This window comes from Budorcas taxicolor, chromosome X (genome assembly GCF_023091745.1).
Source record: "Budorcas taxicolor isolate Tak-1 chromosome X, Takin1.1, whole genome shotgun sequence".
NCBI classification, from domain to species: Eukaryota; Metazoa; Chordata; class Mammalia; order Artiodactyla; family Bovidae; genus Budorcas; species Budorcas taxicolor.
Window position 1 is genome coordinate 43,546,434 of NC_068935.1, and position 17,186 is coordinate 43,563,619.

Sequence of the window (17,186 nt, forward strand, 5' to 3'; positions counted from 1 at the left end):
TCTTCCCCTTGATCAGACTGTTGCTATTGTTTCTTCAGAGGATCGTAAAAAGAATTGATACCCTAATAAAAGAACTCCATTTATTTTTTTTAAAAAAAGAGCAACAATGCGGTGGTGGGGGCGGAAAAGCGTTTCCTCTCCCCCTCCCGCCCAACCCATTTCGTTTTGGCTCACAAAGCTTCCCCCCCCCCCCCCGCCCCCCGTCGCTGTCGGTGCGGCTTTTGGCGACCATCAAGCCATCCGTCTGTCCGTCAGTATGTCCCAGGCGCTCCGGGCAGCGGGCTTCAGGAGGCATCCCTGGATATCCACCCACTCTCGGTGAGAAAGTTCAGGATCCTCTTCATGAGGACTTTGTCCACGTAGCTGGGCAGGCGGCTCTTGGAGGGGATGCCCTGGCGCTTCTGCAGGTGGTCCTTGATGAAGATGGTCTTCACGGTCACGTAGCGCGCGGGGCTCAGGTTCAGCGAGCTGCACAGCACCTTCTCGCGGCCCGACAGGAGCTCGAAGCCCGGCAGGTGCTCGATGGCCGCGAACTCGCCGTCCCGGCCGTCCTCCTTGCCGCCCCCCGCCGCCGCCACCGCCTTCACCGCCTTGTTCTCCTTGCGCTTCTCGCGCTTGTCCCGGGCCACCTCATACTCCGCCGACTCCTGCATCTTGCTGATGCCGTTGTTCCGGTAGCACTGCAGCTCGCGGATCTTGGCGCGCAGCATCTTCTCCTTGTACATTGTCTCGAACAGGTCGTCGAACTCCTTGCACGACATGAGCTGGTAGAGCGGCCGCAGCTTCAGCCGCAGCTCCTTCTCCTCCTTGGTGACCTTGCGCCGCGCCGCCCGCTCCTTCTTCTTGTCCTTGCCTAGGAAGGCGGGTACCAGGTTGTAGTCCTTCGCGATGTTCTTGCGCCGCTGCCGCTCGCGGAGCTTGCGCACGTACATGTCCACGTGCGCGCGCTTTAGCTCAATCTCCAAGTCCTCGTCGTCATAGTTGACCGAGAGCCCGCTGATGAGCCTCTCGGCGTCCTGGTCATACTCAATGTCATAGTCGTCTCGCAGCGGCATGTAGCCCAGCTGCTGCTGCTCGGCCACCGAGATGTCTACGGGAGGCAAAGGGGTGGTGAGGCTGGGAGAGAGGGGGCCCCCACTGGGGCAGGTGTGGTCGGTCACCCGGTTGGGGATGGTATCGGGGATGCAGGCCTTCCCCAGGTTTCCGTGGATGTACATGAGTACGTAATGCTCCTTCACTTCCTGGGGGGTCCGGGAAGCGCCGACGTGAGCTGCCATGTCCTCCCAGTTCCCGAAGCCGAACTGCTCGATGGCATCCAGCAGCAGCTGCTCCTCGCGGTAGGTCCAGCCGCCCTCGGCCTCGGGCCCCCAGAGCGTGAAGTGCCCGCCGTCCACCAGCTGGTAGCCGTGGTAGCGGCGGTGGTGGCCGATCTCGGCGCCAGCGGAGAAGCACTCGGGGCACAGCTCAATGTCCCGGCACTCGGTGCAGCGAAAGCGAAGCGGGCTCACCTCAGCCAGGCAGTACACGCAGTACTGCTTCCCGGGCTCCGCCATCTTCTGCCGCCGGGGCCCCGCCGTCCTGCGCTCCAGCTAAACCGCCGTGTCTGCCCCGCCCCAAGCGCCGGCTGCAGCCCGCCTGCTGGGCGGCGCCCTCCGCCTCAGCGCGCAGGCGCCCTCCGCCTCAGCGCGCAGGCGCCCTCGGGCCAGCCTGGCCGCCAAGAACTCGCACTCTTGAGCAAGAGAAAGTGACACTACTCAGTATAGGTCAGATGTGACCTGGCTCCTCTGTGCTATTCCAGGTGTTGATCCCTAGGCCTGACTTGTCAGGTAGCCTTCTGAGGCATGTATTCGATGATTGTTTTCTCTCCAGTGGCAATGGTAATGTCTTCAATCTAAGTTATCTGTATCAAGCTCAATCGATGAATGCAAGGGTTATGGAAAATATTCTGTTTGGATGGTAAGGTACCTCTGGTCTGAATCAGACTTCTGTGCTACCAACGCCATGGGTAATGTAGGCTCTGGGGCAGAAGAGAGTCACCTGTTGTCAAAAGTCTGTGGCATTGTGCAGAGCAAGGCCATACTGTGAATCATGAGGTATCTCAGCTCTATGTGTGGGTAGGTGGTTTGAACTTTCTGTGATCTCTTTCAGCACTCTTCTGCTGAGCACACTATGCAGATTGGTTGGAGAAATGAGGTCAAGTTGGTCTTGTCAATGAGCCGTCCTTAATTCTGGCCGTTTGTTTCCTTGGCGGCATGTGCTGATGAGCCTGGGTGACCAGGAAATGACTGAGTCATTTGTGAGGACTGGAGGATGAAGACCTTGTTTTCCTCTTGCTGGAGAGGGGTGCACCCCCAGGCTGTAGCTGTCTCTCCATTTGTCTATCTGCTAGAAAGCCTTTCTGCTTGGTGGTGGCTTCTCTTCCATTTGGGTCTTCCTGTTGGTGAGGATGACATTGCCTCAGGGGAAACCACTGCACTCTCTAGGAAGAAATTGTTTTTAGTACAGCAGTGGAGTGGCAGTTATGCATTTTTTGTGATGTTGCGCTACAGGAAGGATGAGAGGAAAGAGGAGCTCCGTTTGGGGAGGAAAAGTGTCCAGTGGTTCCCCCATTTAAGGCTTCCTCTTGATAGGTAAATTTGAGCCCAGCAGGGGTATGAGGAGGAGCTTCTGAGAGTTTAAGGAAAGACTGACAGTGGTGAGTACAAGGACCTTTGGTGTGAAACAAGTGATAGACATTGTGGGTTCAGGACTCTGTCTCCTGTCTCGTAGCCCTGTTCCCTCTTGCTACCATTGGGTGGCCATAACTGTGATATAGAAGATAGTAAAGCAAATGGATAGCTGTGAAGTGAGTGAATGTGGACCTGTACTGACATTCAGGCATGAATACTGGGATCAGGTCTTCACGTTTCATTTTCCTAGTGAACTGTGGGCCTCTCTGCCAGGAGATGATTTTGCTACCACTGCTCGTTCTGTGCAATGTTTAATGTTCTTTATAATGTTTTATACTGTTGCATAGTAACATAACCTGAGGAAGTTCTGAGAAGGAACATCTCCTGCTTCTGTGGATGCTGTAATCCTCCTGAGATGCTGCCTTCCCTCACCTTTTTATGATCTTCTCCTGCACTTTTATTGACTCTGGTGCATTGCTTTGATGGTCATTTCTTTCTCTGAGTGTCCAGAAGGTCTAGCAGTTTCTGGTTTCAACTGCTTAAGTTTTTCTTTCCTTACCTAGCTCTCCCCCTTTGCAAGGATTTTCCAGCCAGGTCCTTAAAGGAGCGTTCAAATTGGCAAGAAGCTTATTGAGCTTTTTAAATGATTTCCACACATAAAAAGAGGCAGAGAAAGAACTGACACGTTTTGCAAAGTTAACCCTCTAAAGCAAAGGGATGGGTGAAGGCCTGCTGTCAGTTTTCAATGGGGAAAACTAAAACTTTGTTTCTTATGTAACTTTATATTTTCCCTGCAGTACCCTAACATGAGATACCAGGTCCCTGGAGGTGTCTGTCCCCCACAAATTGTGATTGCCATACCCTGGGCCAAACTCAGGCCACAGGGAATTTCCTTCAGTGGAACTTGTGCCAATGGCACCTCATGCAAGAGGAATAAGTAGGAGCCACTGTTCACCATCCAGTTTGCTTATATTTTACCAAAATCTGTATCCTTGAGGTGAATTCTCTGTGGTCCTTTGCAGTAGGAAATATAACCAGAGGCCTTGTTTACAGACGGTTTCAGTTGCTATGCTGATCTCACCAGTCTTGGCAAATGGAAGATATACCATACTACTTATGTCAGAGAGGAACAGGTGACTGTCTAAACTATTTTCAATTTGTAAAATGTTGTTTTTCAATAAAATATGTATGATGGAAAAGCTCCCATTGTAGATGTCATTCTTTGTGATGAATCCAGGCAGCATCAGTGAAGATGTGGTTCCTGTGTGCATCACACCAGGTACCGAGTGGGATTCTGGGCTCAGTAACCTTGGCATTGATAACAGGTGGTGGGTGGCAGGGCGAGGGGTCTCGAGGCCAGAACTGAAGTTCTGTCCTTGTTAAGGTAAGAATGATGGCAGGTAATCTAACATCTTCCTAGGAGAAGTGATCCTTTTCACTTATTCATGAGGATGCCAGATGAATACCTGGATATTGTGTGGGCATGGGGGGGTGTATCTCCTATTCCTGCTCTGGGTGAGGATACAAGGAGTGGCCCAGCATGGTTCTGGAGACCATCAGAAGTCATGGAAACAAAAACCTGGAAGCACACAAAAAGCTCCTGTTCCAATTTGTATTAGAATCCAGTCCTTTGAGTATGAGGAATTATTCACTATATATCAATCATTACCAGAGTATGAATGAAAAGAATCGAAAAGGTAACTGAGTGGCTGAAGTAATTGCCTTTGACTAGTGCTTAAAATGGAGAAGGCAATGGCACCCCACTCTAGTACTCTTGCCTGGAAAATCCCACGGATGGAGGAGCCTGGTAGGCTGCAGTCCATGGGGTTGCTAAGAGTCGGACACGACTGAGCGACTTCACTTTCACTTTTCATTTTCATGCATTGGAGAAGGAAATGGCAACCCACTCCAGTGTTCTTGCCTGGAGAATCCCAGGGACAGGGGAGCCTGGTGGGCTTCCGTCTATGGGGTCGCACAGAGTCGGACACGACTGAAGTGAGTTAGCAGCAGCAGCAGCAGTGCTTAAAAAAATAAAAACTCTACACACATTGCATAAAATTTCTAATAGTAAATTTATAAACCCTTTGTAGAGCTGAGAATGCTGACAACATTTTGTGAAATATTCATTCAAGTGGCAACATGATTCAGGAATAGTGATCCAGAGTATTTTAAGCTAACTGTTTAATCTGCCTAATGAACATAGGCAGAGCGGGAAGCATCCAGGAGTTGGGCAGGCAGACATGTTGGGTGGGTCACAGGAGCATTCCTGGCCCCAGGTGGAAATGCCGGGTTGGGGGAGGGGGTAGTACATGCCAGGCAGGTGAAGGGAAGTACCAGAAAGAGGGCCTATGCAGGCAGATCCCCCAGAACATCTGCAGTCCAGCCCCAAGTCAGGTCGTGAAGGCTCAGCCTAGAGCCTGGCTCAGGGAGGCAGGGTTGAGGCCAGGCTCCAGGCCCTTGGAGGGCTCCACTAGGGACTGCCGATTGCTTCAGGCCTCCTTGACCAGCTCCTGGAACTCAAGGTGTGTCTACCAGTCAGATTCAACCACTCTGAGAGGTGGCCAGGGAGGTGCTTATTTCTCTCCTCCAGGTGGTCCAGACAGGTGTTGACCTTGTCCAACATGGGGTAGGTGGCTGCCCATACTGCTCCTCAGGTGAAGCCACCGTCCTTGCCTTCCGTGCGCACATCCACAGGCATGCCCTGTTTCACATGGCCACCACACATGGCAGGCTTGTGCACAGCCAAGGCTCACGTGGCTTTGGAGTGAGACGACACAACTTTGGTGTGCAGAGGCCCTGAGTCAGGGAGGGCTAGGGAGGTCATTAAAACCTTGTGCTCATCGAAATCGTTCTCCTGAGGAAAAGAAAGCGAGACTGTCACAGTCTGTCCTGATTGAAGATGTGCCCGCTGGGTGGTGGGCTCAGGTTTCTCCCTGATTATTCATAAAGATGTTCAAGAATGCAGGTGTCAGCAACTCACATCTTGCCATCACAGTCTAAGGATCCCCAAAGCTGCAACTTGTCACCTCCTGCCTGAGGGGTTTCTCAGTATGTGGAGGTTAAAAAAGGTCTTCTATACAGTCATTACAGCTGACATTTCTTTTTTGTTTCAATATTATCACCTACTTGTGTTAAAGAATGACTTATCCATTAAGATGTGAGCTACCAGACTTAGCTATGTAAGTCCAAGTCATCAGGCAGGAGAGAAACTTGCTGAGATTTGGATGTTGGAGGTGGTGGGTCTACTCACCCATACTCTGAATATGGATGAGCGTGTATTAATTACATAATGAATCAATGGACATGTTTTCTGTTTTATATGAGACCAAGGAGTTTTGAACCTGGGGATGACTTGAAAGGAAGGTGCATAATTTTTTCCATTTACTGAGGGCTTTTTATGGCCAGGCTATATATGTTTCCCTCATAACTATTGCTGTGGGGATAAACGTGATCATACAGGGCAGCTATGTGAAACACTGGATATCCTGGCACTCAGAAGTCGGGTCTCAGTGCACAGTCACACTCTTGTAGCAGGACACATACCTCCTGGACCTGGTGTGCACCTTTAGAACTCTGTTATTCTGATGGAGGTCAAGGATCTTGTAAATTTTTAAGGCTCACCTGCCCCTTCCACACACACACACACACACACACACACATTCAGAGAGCAGGGGGTCCCTGCATCCTTCTACTCTCCTTTTTACTTGAATGTGGTCTCAACTTGGAGATAAATGAGTGGGTGACAGGAAACTTAAAGGAAAAAAGGATGAGTAAGGACTTGCCCATTCTAGGTTCCTTTTCTGCTTTTTGTTCTGATTCATTTCCCCACCCCTGGAATGCCAAAACTTGAAAGGCTTGGTGCACCTTTCTGCCAAGACTTTGGGACTGACTGGTGGTCATCTCATGACATTCTGGATGGATCTCCAGGCATGGAGGGATTCTGGTGAGGCTTGGATGAAGCATGGACTCAGACTGGAAAGGCTGTGAGTATCTTGAAAGCCCCTAGGGTACAAGTCTCCTCCAGACACAGGCAAATGCAGGCTAGTCTGTGTCTTACTTCCAAAGCTGGTGTCCTCTCAGCCTTCCTCCCACCTCCCTATTCTTCTTTCTGTCTCTTTATCCCTCCAGCGATCTATTTTTTCCATCTCTTTGTATCCCAGACACACAGGCTAGGGAGACACGCTACAATTTCCTCCTGGTCTCCAGCCACAGTGGCACCGACATGAAGGTCTAGTTCCTGCTATATGTGGTCTGAGTTTCTATGCTGATTTGGACAAGTGATGTGGGTCAATTTGGGGCAGCCATTACTCTTCCAGATGTAGATCTACTCTGGGTGACTGAACCAAGTCCCAGAAGACAACTCATGACAAGTTGCATACCCTGGTCCAGCCCTATGTTGTGGCAGCATGGATGAGGGGAAGGAGGAGGGGGGCAACGCTGACACTAAGGATCCACATTTACATTGAACTTCACAGGTTAAGGTCAAGTCCTAAGCTGGAATGCCATCACTACAGAAACCAGACACAAGTCTGTTTACAGGGACACCCTCACACTGATCAATGGATAGATGGGCCATGTTCTTGATCAGGCAATCCACAGAGGATAGTTACAGAAGTGCAGTGAATATCTGGTATAATTTTCATTCAAATGTTTTTCAGTCTGTTCCTAAAATATTTTTCAAACACATTCAAACCAGAGAATTTGAGACATGCCTTTTCCCTATAATATATACAATGATGGTTGGAAAATCTAACATTCAGAATGCAGGGAAACAGGTACTTTCATTCCATTCATGAGTGGATCGAGTTTGGGAGACATCTTTGTAGGAGGTTTGCACATATTATATAAAGTTGAGAATGTGAACGACCTTTTGTCAGTGTGTGTGTGTGGGTGGATGCCTGCACGTGTGGAAGCCCTGATGCAGACTGCTTCAATGTGGACATTCATCACTTTGGCAGAAGGAGGAGCATTAAAGATTTGGACACACATGCAAGTAGTATTAGTAACAGGCCCACACCTGACCCCAGGAAGGGATGCCGGGAGGTGGTTAATCCCAGGCCCCCAAAGGGAAGTACAAGAAGCATGGCCTAGGCAGACAGATCCCCTAGGGCATCTGAAGGCCAGCCCTCAGCCAGGTGGTGAGGGCTTAGGCTAGAGCATGTTTCATGGAGGCAGGGTAGAGGCCTGGCTTGGGGGTCCTTGGAGGGCTCCACTAGGGGCTGCAATTGCTTTGGGCCTCCGTGTGCAGCTGCTGGAACTCAAAATGCATCCGACACTTGCATTCAAGCACTGCTGCGGGCGGCCAAGGAGAGGGTCATTCCTCTCCTCAAGATGGTCCTGATAGGCTTGACCTGTTTTAACTTGTGGTTGGTGGTTGCTTATACTGCTTCTCCAGTGATACTGTGGTCCTTGCCTTCCACGCTCGCTTCCACAGCCAGGCCCTGTTCCACACAGCAGCAGACATGGTGTGCTCGTCCACGCGCAAGTCTGACATGATGCTGGAGTGAAGTGGCCATGGGTGCTCAGTCTCCCTTTTCTGCCCACCCTCTCTTTTGATCTGTTCTGTGCACTGACACCCAAATGGTAGATTTGAAAAGTGAATTGGATCTCAATGGAGTTTACCACATCCAACACGTGGTTCTTTACCTTGGACCACTTATCTACTTTCCCTTCATGCTTTGCATGTTATATCGTTAACTGTCTTCTCCCTCAAGGACATAATATGTGTTCTTTACTGGGAAAACCATGTTCTTTCACAGTCCTGCTCCTGTGCACTTGCTCTTCCTTAATCCTTTAAACGTCCTCTCTCATGCAACTCTCATGCAACATACATTTCAGCCTGGTGCATCTTTTCTTGACAGACAGGCCTGATATGGTCAACCAAATCTTCAGTACATTTTTGCCAATTCCTGTATCAGATACCACCCACATTGTGACTTCTGCCAAAGCAATGAGGAGACAATGGGGTTTATGACATTCAAAGTGGGGAATATCACTGGGGATCTCTTAATGAAAGGTAAGATTTCACTGTCTTCTTATGTACTATTCAATCCTCATATGTATTGTGCTGTATATAGAGCTATATTATATCAGGAAAAAAATGAGCTACTAAGCTGATGAATTGGAAACTCATGGTAAAACTTTTAAGAACAAGACATATACGTGAAGACGTGTGCAAGAGTTAATAAGTCAACAGAGACATTAACATAGATGAAAGCAATAATTATGGAACAAAACAGCTGGTGAACTGGCCGACATGTTACTAAGATGTGGATTATGTTACATGAATGGTAAGTAGAAAATTAATTAGAGAAATTAGACCCTTGTTGGTGAAGCTAGCATGATAAAGTCTCCAGAAGGGAGAGTGTATTTGACCAGAAACATGCATGGTGATAAAGTCACAGTCCTAGTTAACTTTACGTGAAAGCTTAGTGTATGTTAGTTCAGTTCACTTCGCTCATTCAGCCATGTCCGACTCTTTGCAACCCCAGGGACTGCAGCAAGCCAGGCTTCCCTGTCGATCACCAATTCTTGAAGCTTACCCAAACTCATGTCCATCAAGTCACTGATGCCATCCAAGCATCTCATCCTCCGTCGGCCCCTTCTCTTCCCGCTTTCAATCTTTCCCAGCATCAGGGTCTTTTCTAGTGTGTGATTACTTCGCATCAGGTGACTAAAGTACTGGATTTTCAGCTTCAGCATCAGTCCTTCCAATGAACATGCAGGACTGTAAGGTACTGGTCTAAATGCTTTGCATGAGCTCACTAAGGGTCATAGCAGCCTGATGACATAGTTCGTAATAGTATCTTCACTCTACTGGTGAGGAAACTGAGGCACAAAACCAATGAAGGATATTCACCTGGTAGGATTAGTAATTATGGTATGAATCCAAACAGCATACCTCAAGCCCATGTACTGTGCACAGTAAATGAGAAGTCATTATTGTCTACAGACAGGCCATAAACGTGGAATGAAGTATAAATGAGACAAGAATGAATGGCAGGACTTTCCTGGTCAAGTGGCTAAATCTCAGTGCTTTTACTGCTGTGGGCCCAAGTTTGATCCCTGGTTGCAGAACTAAGAGCCCACAAGCTGTGCGGTGACACATGCCAAAAAAAAAAAAGAAGAAGAATGAACAGTGACCACAGATGGAGGAGATACTGATGATGTGAAAGATAGGACCTGTGTGGTAGTGGTCAACACATGCCAGGGCTTGAGAGGGTCCAGCATATATATATACAGCTGCTGATGCCACTCAGAGGGAGATGCCTAGTAATACATGGGGAAGACTTGGCAGATCATGAGACAGGATTCACATCAATGTCTGCAATTTTCCTTGTTGTGCCTCCCCATGTGGATTAATCATTATTTATGGATTACTAGACATGGCCTGCAACAACTCTCCTGCCCTCAGGATAGTTGTCAAAGGCTCACCCAACAACCCCAGGTTTGGAAGAGCTCACCTGTAAGCTTTCCCTGGACTTGCCAAAGAGCAGCTAATCCCTGGTGGAAAAGGAACCCCTCTGGGCCAATATCTGGCTGGCTGTTTCTGGTGTCTTAGTTTCCTCACCAATAGTTTGGAACTAATTTTCATGTATTTGATTTTGCTGTTTTTTCCAAGTTCTATTTGAGGACTATGAAGCCAAATCTAACAAGAGAAACTGTCTGCGATTTTCCAGCTTTATCAGTCAGAATTATTCAAAGAAACAGAGCCAATAAGAGATATTTTATATGTACATTTATATCTCTCTGTGTGTGCATATATATATTTATATATATAAAGAATATATATATATTATATACATATATAAATATATATATGAAGAAGGTTTATCTTGAGGAATGTAGTTCTCTATTTATGGAGGCTGAGAAATTCCACAGTCTCCTGTCTACATGGTGTAAATCCAGGAAAGCCAGTGATAGAATTCTGTCCCAGTCTGTAGGCCTGTGAATCAGGGGTTCTGGTGGTGTGAATCCTAGTTGAGGAGAAGTAGAAAATGAGGAGAAATGTTCTATCTGAAACAATGAGATAGGAAAAAGGGGAAGGATTCTTCCTTTTCCTGCCTTTTGTTCCATTTGGGCCTTCAACAGATTGGGGGATGCCCACCCACATTGGTGAAGGCCTTCTATTCTACTAATTCACCAATTCAAATGCTCATCTTGTCCAGACACCCTCACAGTTACAACCAGAAATAATGATTTATTTGGATGTTCCATGACCAGCAAGTTGGCACATAAAATTGGCCATCACAGTGCATAGGGCAACATCATGGACTACTGTATAACATTGTTCACACCATGAAGCCTCAAACACCCTCCTAAATGATCTTTCCCTTGTGAAAGACAGTGCTAGCACTCGATCATCTTTCCTAGAAGCACTGTGCAACTTGTGACCATGCAGTCCAGCTTAGAGAACCAGGGGCTTTGGGGTCCAAACACCCTGTAGAGTGTACAGGAGTTAAACTCTCAAGGTAGTCAAGCCAAGGGGAGCTGCACCTTCTTGTTTGTCGAACTCACAAATTGAGAGCAGGTGTAGAAATTTCTCAGCAGGAGGCCTCCAGGGAACGAAGTGGGCTTCCAGTCTCACTCTAAATAACTGTGAACTTTAACAACGTTTACAGCAGATATATGAAGTCCTCATATGTTTCTTCCTATAGCAACAAGAGAAATAAGGCTTCTTGTGGTTGGGGTGGGAACATGAATTTAGGAAGAGATGCAGGGAAGAGATTTATGACTGGGCCTTGTAGGGAGGACAATATTTTCGCAGATAGTAAAGCAGGAAAGGATATGAAAATCTTGAGAAGGGTGGTGCCAATCCAAGGAGGCGTCTATGAGTTCACTTGTTGTCGGTGTTCCCTGGTCTTCCCAAATGTCTGCAACCTGAACTGACTTGCCAAATTTCCAAGGGCAAACCATGGCTCCTTTACACAGTGCCCAGCACAGTACTGTCTGATCCCAGAGCTCATAAACAATTCTTGTGCAACTCTGCTCTGGTATATCTCCATGTCCCTATCTAATATGAAGAACTCATATTATGCCTGGAAGGAGTAAAGCTTGGATGGCTTTCTGGAGAGGGATGTAATCGACCTAGGCCTGGGTAAACTGAATATTCATGCTTTCCAAAATCTAAGATGACAAGAAACAAAGGAAAAGATCTGTGCAAAGACCTAAGTTGAAGAGGTAGGCATTGAGGGATGGAGACAGGTATGGAAAGACATAGAGATTCCATTACTTGAACTGGGCCTTGGGAAAAGGACAGTTTCCCACCAGTAGAACTACCTGAGAAAAATGGCCAATCTCCCGGTAAACCATCACAGGCCCACCAATGACGACATTGGGAAGCACAGTTATGGAAACCTTGCAGAAGAAGCCATAGCGACAGACCCAGCAGGAGACTAAGTTCCTGACTGGATTTTCCTGTGGGGCTTCTGTCGACCGTACTCCCTGGTTAGGATTTATCATGGTGGCCCACTTCCCGAGATCTCAAAAGTGTAAGTTTTCGTTACTTTATTTGTATTTGGCTGTCTGTGATATGATTTGGAGAGTCAGGAAGATGGTGTGTCCTAATGAATACCTTGACAGACGTGTCGGGGGCTCCTGTGTGGATGGCAGAGAAGGTTTCTCAGGCACTTCCGGGTTTGGTGTTGGGGCTTATTTTAACAGCCTGATGAACCTTGAAGATTTTCTTGGTTTAATTGTGGGTCTTGGAGACCCCCTTTCCATTAATGGTCTTAATGTTTTGTAGTGTTTGCAGCTTAATCTGAGGGAAGGGTGCATGTGGTTGGCTGAATGGTGTGTGGGTGCTGGACAGTTGGTGACCATTGGTCACCATGGAGCTGATTCCGCCTTGAATTGTAGGGCGTTTGGGCTGGATATATCATTGCCGGGTATTGGTTCAAATGTTGATCTTGGCCATTTTTGTGACCTTTCTTAACCATTGAACGTGTTTCTGTTACTTTCCCTGTGAAACGAGAAAGTAAGTCTCTGAGGGAGCATGTGCCGGGTTATGTGAGCTGACAGCCCTTGGCTGCCTTGGTGTTTTGTGAATGTGAAGTCAAGTGGGCCTTAGAAACCATCACTATGAACAAAGCTAGTGGAGGTGATGGAATTCCAGTTGAGCTATTTCAAATTCTGAAAGATGATGCTGTGAAAGTGCTGCACTCAATATGCCAGCAAATTTGGAAAACTCAGCAGTGGCCACAGGACTGGAAAAGGTCAGTTTTCATTCCAATCCCAAAGAAAGGCAATGCCAAAGAATGCTCAAACTGCAACACAATTGCACTCATCTCACACGCTAGTAAAGTAATGCTCAAAATTCTCCAAGCCAGGCTTCAGCAATACGTGAACCATGAACTTCCAGATGTTCAAGCTGGTTTTAGAAAAGGCAGAGGAACCAGAGATCAAATTGCCAACATCCACTGGCTCATCAAAAAAGCAAGAGATTCCAGAAAAACATCTAATTCTGCTTTATTAACTATGCCAAAGCCTTTGACTGTGTGGATCACAATAAACTGTGGAAAATTCTGAAAGAGATGGGAATACCAGACCACCTGACCTGCCTCTTGAGAAACCTACATGCAGGTCAGGAAGCAACAGTTAGGACTGGACATGGAACAACAGACTGGTTCCAAATAGGAAAAGTAATACGTCAAGGCTGTATACTGTCACCCTGCTTATTTAACTTATCTGCAGAGTACATCATGAGAAACACTGGGCTGAAAAAAGTACAAGCCCAAATCAAGATTGCCGGGAGAAATATCAATAACCTCAGATATGCAGACGACACCATCCTTATGGCAGAAAGTAAAGAGGAACTAAAGAGCTTCTTGATGAAAGTGAAAGAGGAGAGTGAAAAAGTTGGCTTAAAGCTCAACATTCAGAAAACGAAGATCATGGCATCCGGTCCCATCACTTCATGGGAAATAGATGGGGAAACAGTGGAAACAGTGTCAGACTTTATTTTAGGGGGCTCCCAAATCACTGCAGATGGTGATTGCAGCCATGAAATTAAAAGACGCTTACTCCTTGGAAGAAAAGTTATGACCAACCTAGATATCATATTAAAAAGCAGAGACGTTACTTTGCCAACAAAGGTCTGTCTAGTCAAGGCTATGGTTTTTCCAGTGGTCATGTATGGATGTGGAAGTTGGACTGTGAAGAAAGCTGAGCGCCGAAGAATTGATGCTTTTGAACTGTGGTGTTGGAAAAGACTCTTGAGAGTCCCTTGGACTGCAAGGAGATCCAACCAGTCCATCCTAAAGGAAATCAGTCCTGAATATTCATTGGAAGGACTGAAGCTGAAACTTCAATACTCTGGCCACCTGATGTGAAGAACTGACTCACTTGAAGAGACCCTGATGCTGGGAAAGACTGAAGGTGGACGGAGAAGGGGCCAACAGAAGATGAGATGGTTGGATGGCATTACCAACTCAATGGACATGGGTTTGGGTGGACTCCGGGTGTTGGTGACGGACAGGGTGGCCTGGCATGCTGCAGTTCATGGGGTCGCAAAGAGTCGGATACAACTGAGCAACTGAACTGAACTGATAGCTTTAAGTTTAATATCATTTGTTTGTTGACTTTTGGAATGGTCTTCTTCACGTGTTGCCTTAAAACAGAACACAAATTCTGAGAATTTTAATGTGAAGATTGAGTAAACAGATGGCTTGATTGGCTCGGGGCTCATTCACAGAACCTGAATATGGTCTTCAGTCACCTTTGAAGGCTGTTTTGCATTTTGTGTGAGTTTAAGTTCGTTCTATTCAAGCACAAATGGCCCTTATAAGATTTGATGATGTTTGCAGGTTACAAATAAGAAAACAGCAGTCTCTTTGTCTGTTGTTTTATTTCAAACCCAGGAAGGAATCAAGTACCCAGTGTTTTCCTTTCCTTTATTATACATTATAATGGTGTGGGCCTTTTCAGGGCATTGAAATCATTTGACTTTGCTTAATTGTGATCTCAGTTATGTTTCACAGTTCAGTTCAGTGCAGTCGCTCAGTCGTGTCCGACTCTTTGCGACCCCATGAATTACAGCATGCCAGGCTTCCCTGTCCATCACCAACTCCCGGAGTTCACTCAAACTCATGTCCATCGAGTAGGTGATGTCATCCAGCCATCTCATCCTCTGTTGTCCCCTTCTCCTTCTGCCCCCAATCCCTCCCAGCATCAGTCTTTTCCAATGAGTCAACTCTTCGCATGAAGTGGCCAAAGTATTGGAGTTTCAGCTTTAGCATCATTCCTTCCAAAGAACACCCAGGACTGATCTCCTTTAGAATGGACTGTTTGGATCTCCTTGCAGTCAAAGGGACTCTCAAGAGTCTTCTCCAACACCACAGTTCAAAAGCATCAGTTCTTCGGTGCTCAGCTTTCTTCACAGTTACTTCAAATCCTTGGACGATGGGTGTCATTGTGGATTCCTTACATGGTGACACACTGAAACATATAATAGTAAGAGAAAGCTTTCTCCTACTCTGTGTTCTTTCAGCAGAGACATGATGGTGACCAAGCCTGGCTCATTTGCTAGTCAAAAGAGTTGTGAAACTTAACAGCTATGGTGTCCCCTTCTCTCCTTTCCCCACAGGCTAATGCAGGTTGCCCATCGCATTGCAGTCATCCTGAGTCTCTTCATTGGATGGGCTGTGGGGAAGGCCTCAGTGAATTATTTCATGGGTACTTCTGCTGACTATTTTCATCGTAGGAAGCAGTCACAAGGCAGAGCTTTCTAAAAGGGTATTTGCCGATTGAGAGCAGGGTCAAGAACTGGCACACTCTTTAAAAAGTGAAAGGGACACTACTCAGTATAGGTCAGATGTGTCCTGGCTCCTCTGTGCTATTCCAGGTGTTGATCCCTAGGCCTGCCTTGTCACATACCATCCTGAGCCATGTATTTAGTGAATGTTTTCTTTCAGTTAGGAATGGTAATATACTACAAGGTCTTCCAAATAAGTTATCTGATTAAACCTTATGCTTGCCTCTGATTTATGTGAGTGACACAGAAATTGGTAATATTGGGCACTTGAAGGCAAAGCCTTTGAAATGGGATAACTTTCTTTTTTATACTGCTTTCCTGTTCTATGCAAACACTAGTTTTATCAGGATGGCAAAGTGGAATCGCTCCATCGAGTCCAACTCTTGTGACCTCATGGACTGCCTACTATGGTAGGACAGCCTATCAGATTCCTCAGTCCATGGGATTTTCCAGGCAAGAGTACTGGAGTGGGTTGCTATTTCCTTCTCCAGTTCAGTTCAGTTCAGTCGCTCAGTCATGTCCAGTTCTTTGCGACCCCATGAATTGCAGCACGCCAAGCCTCCCTGTCCATCACCAACTCCCGGAGTTCACTCAGACTCACGTCCATCGAGTCGGTGATGCCATCCAGCCATCTCATCCTCTGTTGTCCCCTTCTCCTTCTGCCCCCAATCCCTCCCAGCACCAGTGTCTTTTCCAATGAGTCAACTCTTCACATGAGGTGGCCAAAGTATTGGAGTTTCAGCTTTAGCATCAGTCCTTCCAATGAACACCAGGACTGATCTCCTTTAGGATGGACTGGTTGGATCTCCTTGCAGTCCAAGGGACTCTCAAGAGTCTTCTCCAACACCACAGTTCAAAAGCATCAATTCTTCGGCACTCAGCTTTCTTCGCAGTCCAACTCTCACATCCATACATGACCACTGGAAAAACCATAGCCTTGACTAGACGGACCTTTGTTGGCAAAGTAATGTCTCTGCTTTTGAATATGCTATCTAGGTTGGTCATAGCTTTCATTCCAAGGAGTAAGCGTCTTTTAATTTCATGGCTGCAATCACCATCTGCAGTGATTTGGGAGCCCCCTAAAATAAAGTCTGACACTGTTTCCACTGTTTCCCCATCTATTTCCCATGAAGTGATGGAACCAGATGCCATGATCTTTGTTTTCTGAATGTTGAGCTTTAATCCAACTTTAGCCTTTTTTAACTCAATGAAACTTTGAGCCATGCTGTGTTGGGCCACCCAAGACGGATCGTTCATGATGATTTCTGACAAAACGTGGTCCACTGGAGAAAGGAATGGCAAACCACTTCAGTATTCTTGCCTTGAGAACCCCATGAATGGTATGAAAAGACAAAAATATAGGACACTAAAAGAACTCCCCAGGTCTGTAGGTGCCCAATATGCCACTGGAGATCAGTGGAGAACTAACTCCAGAAAGAATGAAGAGACAGAGAAAAAGCAAAAACAACACCCAGTTGTGTACATGACTGGTGATGGAAGTAAAATCCGATGCTGTGAAGAGCAGTATTGCATACGAACCTGGAATGTTAGGTCCATGAATCAAGGCAAATTGGAAGTGGTCAAACAGGAGATGGCATGTATGACATCGACATTTTAGGAATCAGCTAACTAAAACCGTCTGGAATGGGTGAATGGCCTGGAATTTAATCTGATGTCCATTATATCTACTACTGTGGGCAAGAATACCTTAGAAGAAATGGAGTAGCCATCAGAGTCAACAAAAGAGCCCGAAATGCATTACTTGG

General features: G+C 46.8%; 1 protein-coding gene across 1 annotated transcript; it reads right to left on the minus strand.

Moving 5' to 3' along the window:
* Positions 1-284: 284 nt before the first annotated feature.
* LOC128070511 (transcriptional adapter 2-beta-like) lies at positions 285-1,553 on the minus strand. Its single transcript, XM_052663812.1, has one exon. The coding sequence runs from the start codon at positions 1,551-1,553 to the stop codon at positions 285-287; it is 1,269 nt and encodes a 422-aa protein (XP_052519772.1).
* Positions 1,554-17,186: the final 15,633 nt, after the last annotated feature.

What these genes read in the sequence shown, in the direction of transcription:
- LOC128070511 (XM_052663812.1), bottom strand. Translation starts at nt 1,553, where the DNA reads ATGGCGGAGCCCGGGAAGCAGTACTGCGTGTACTGCCTGGCTGAGGTG.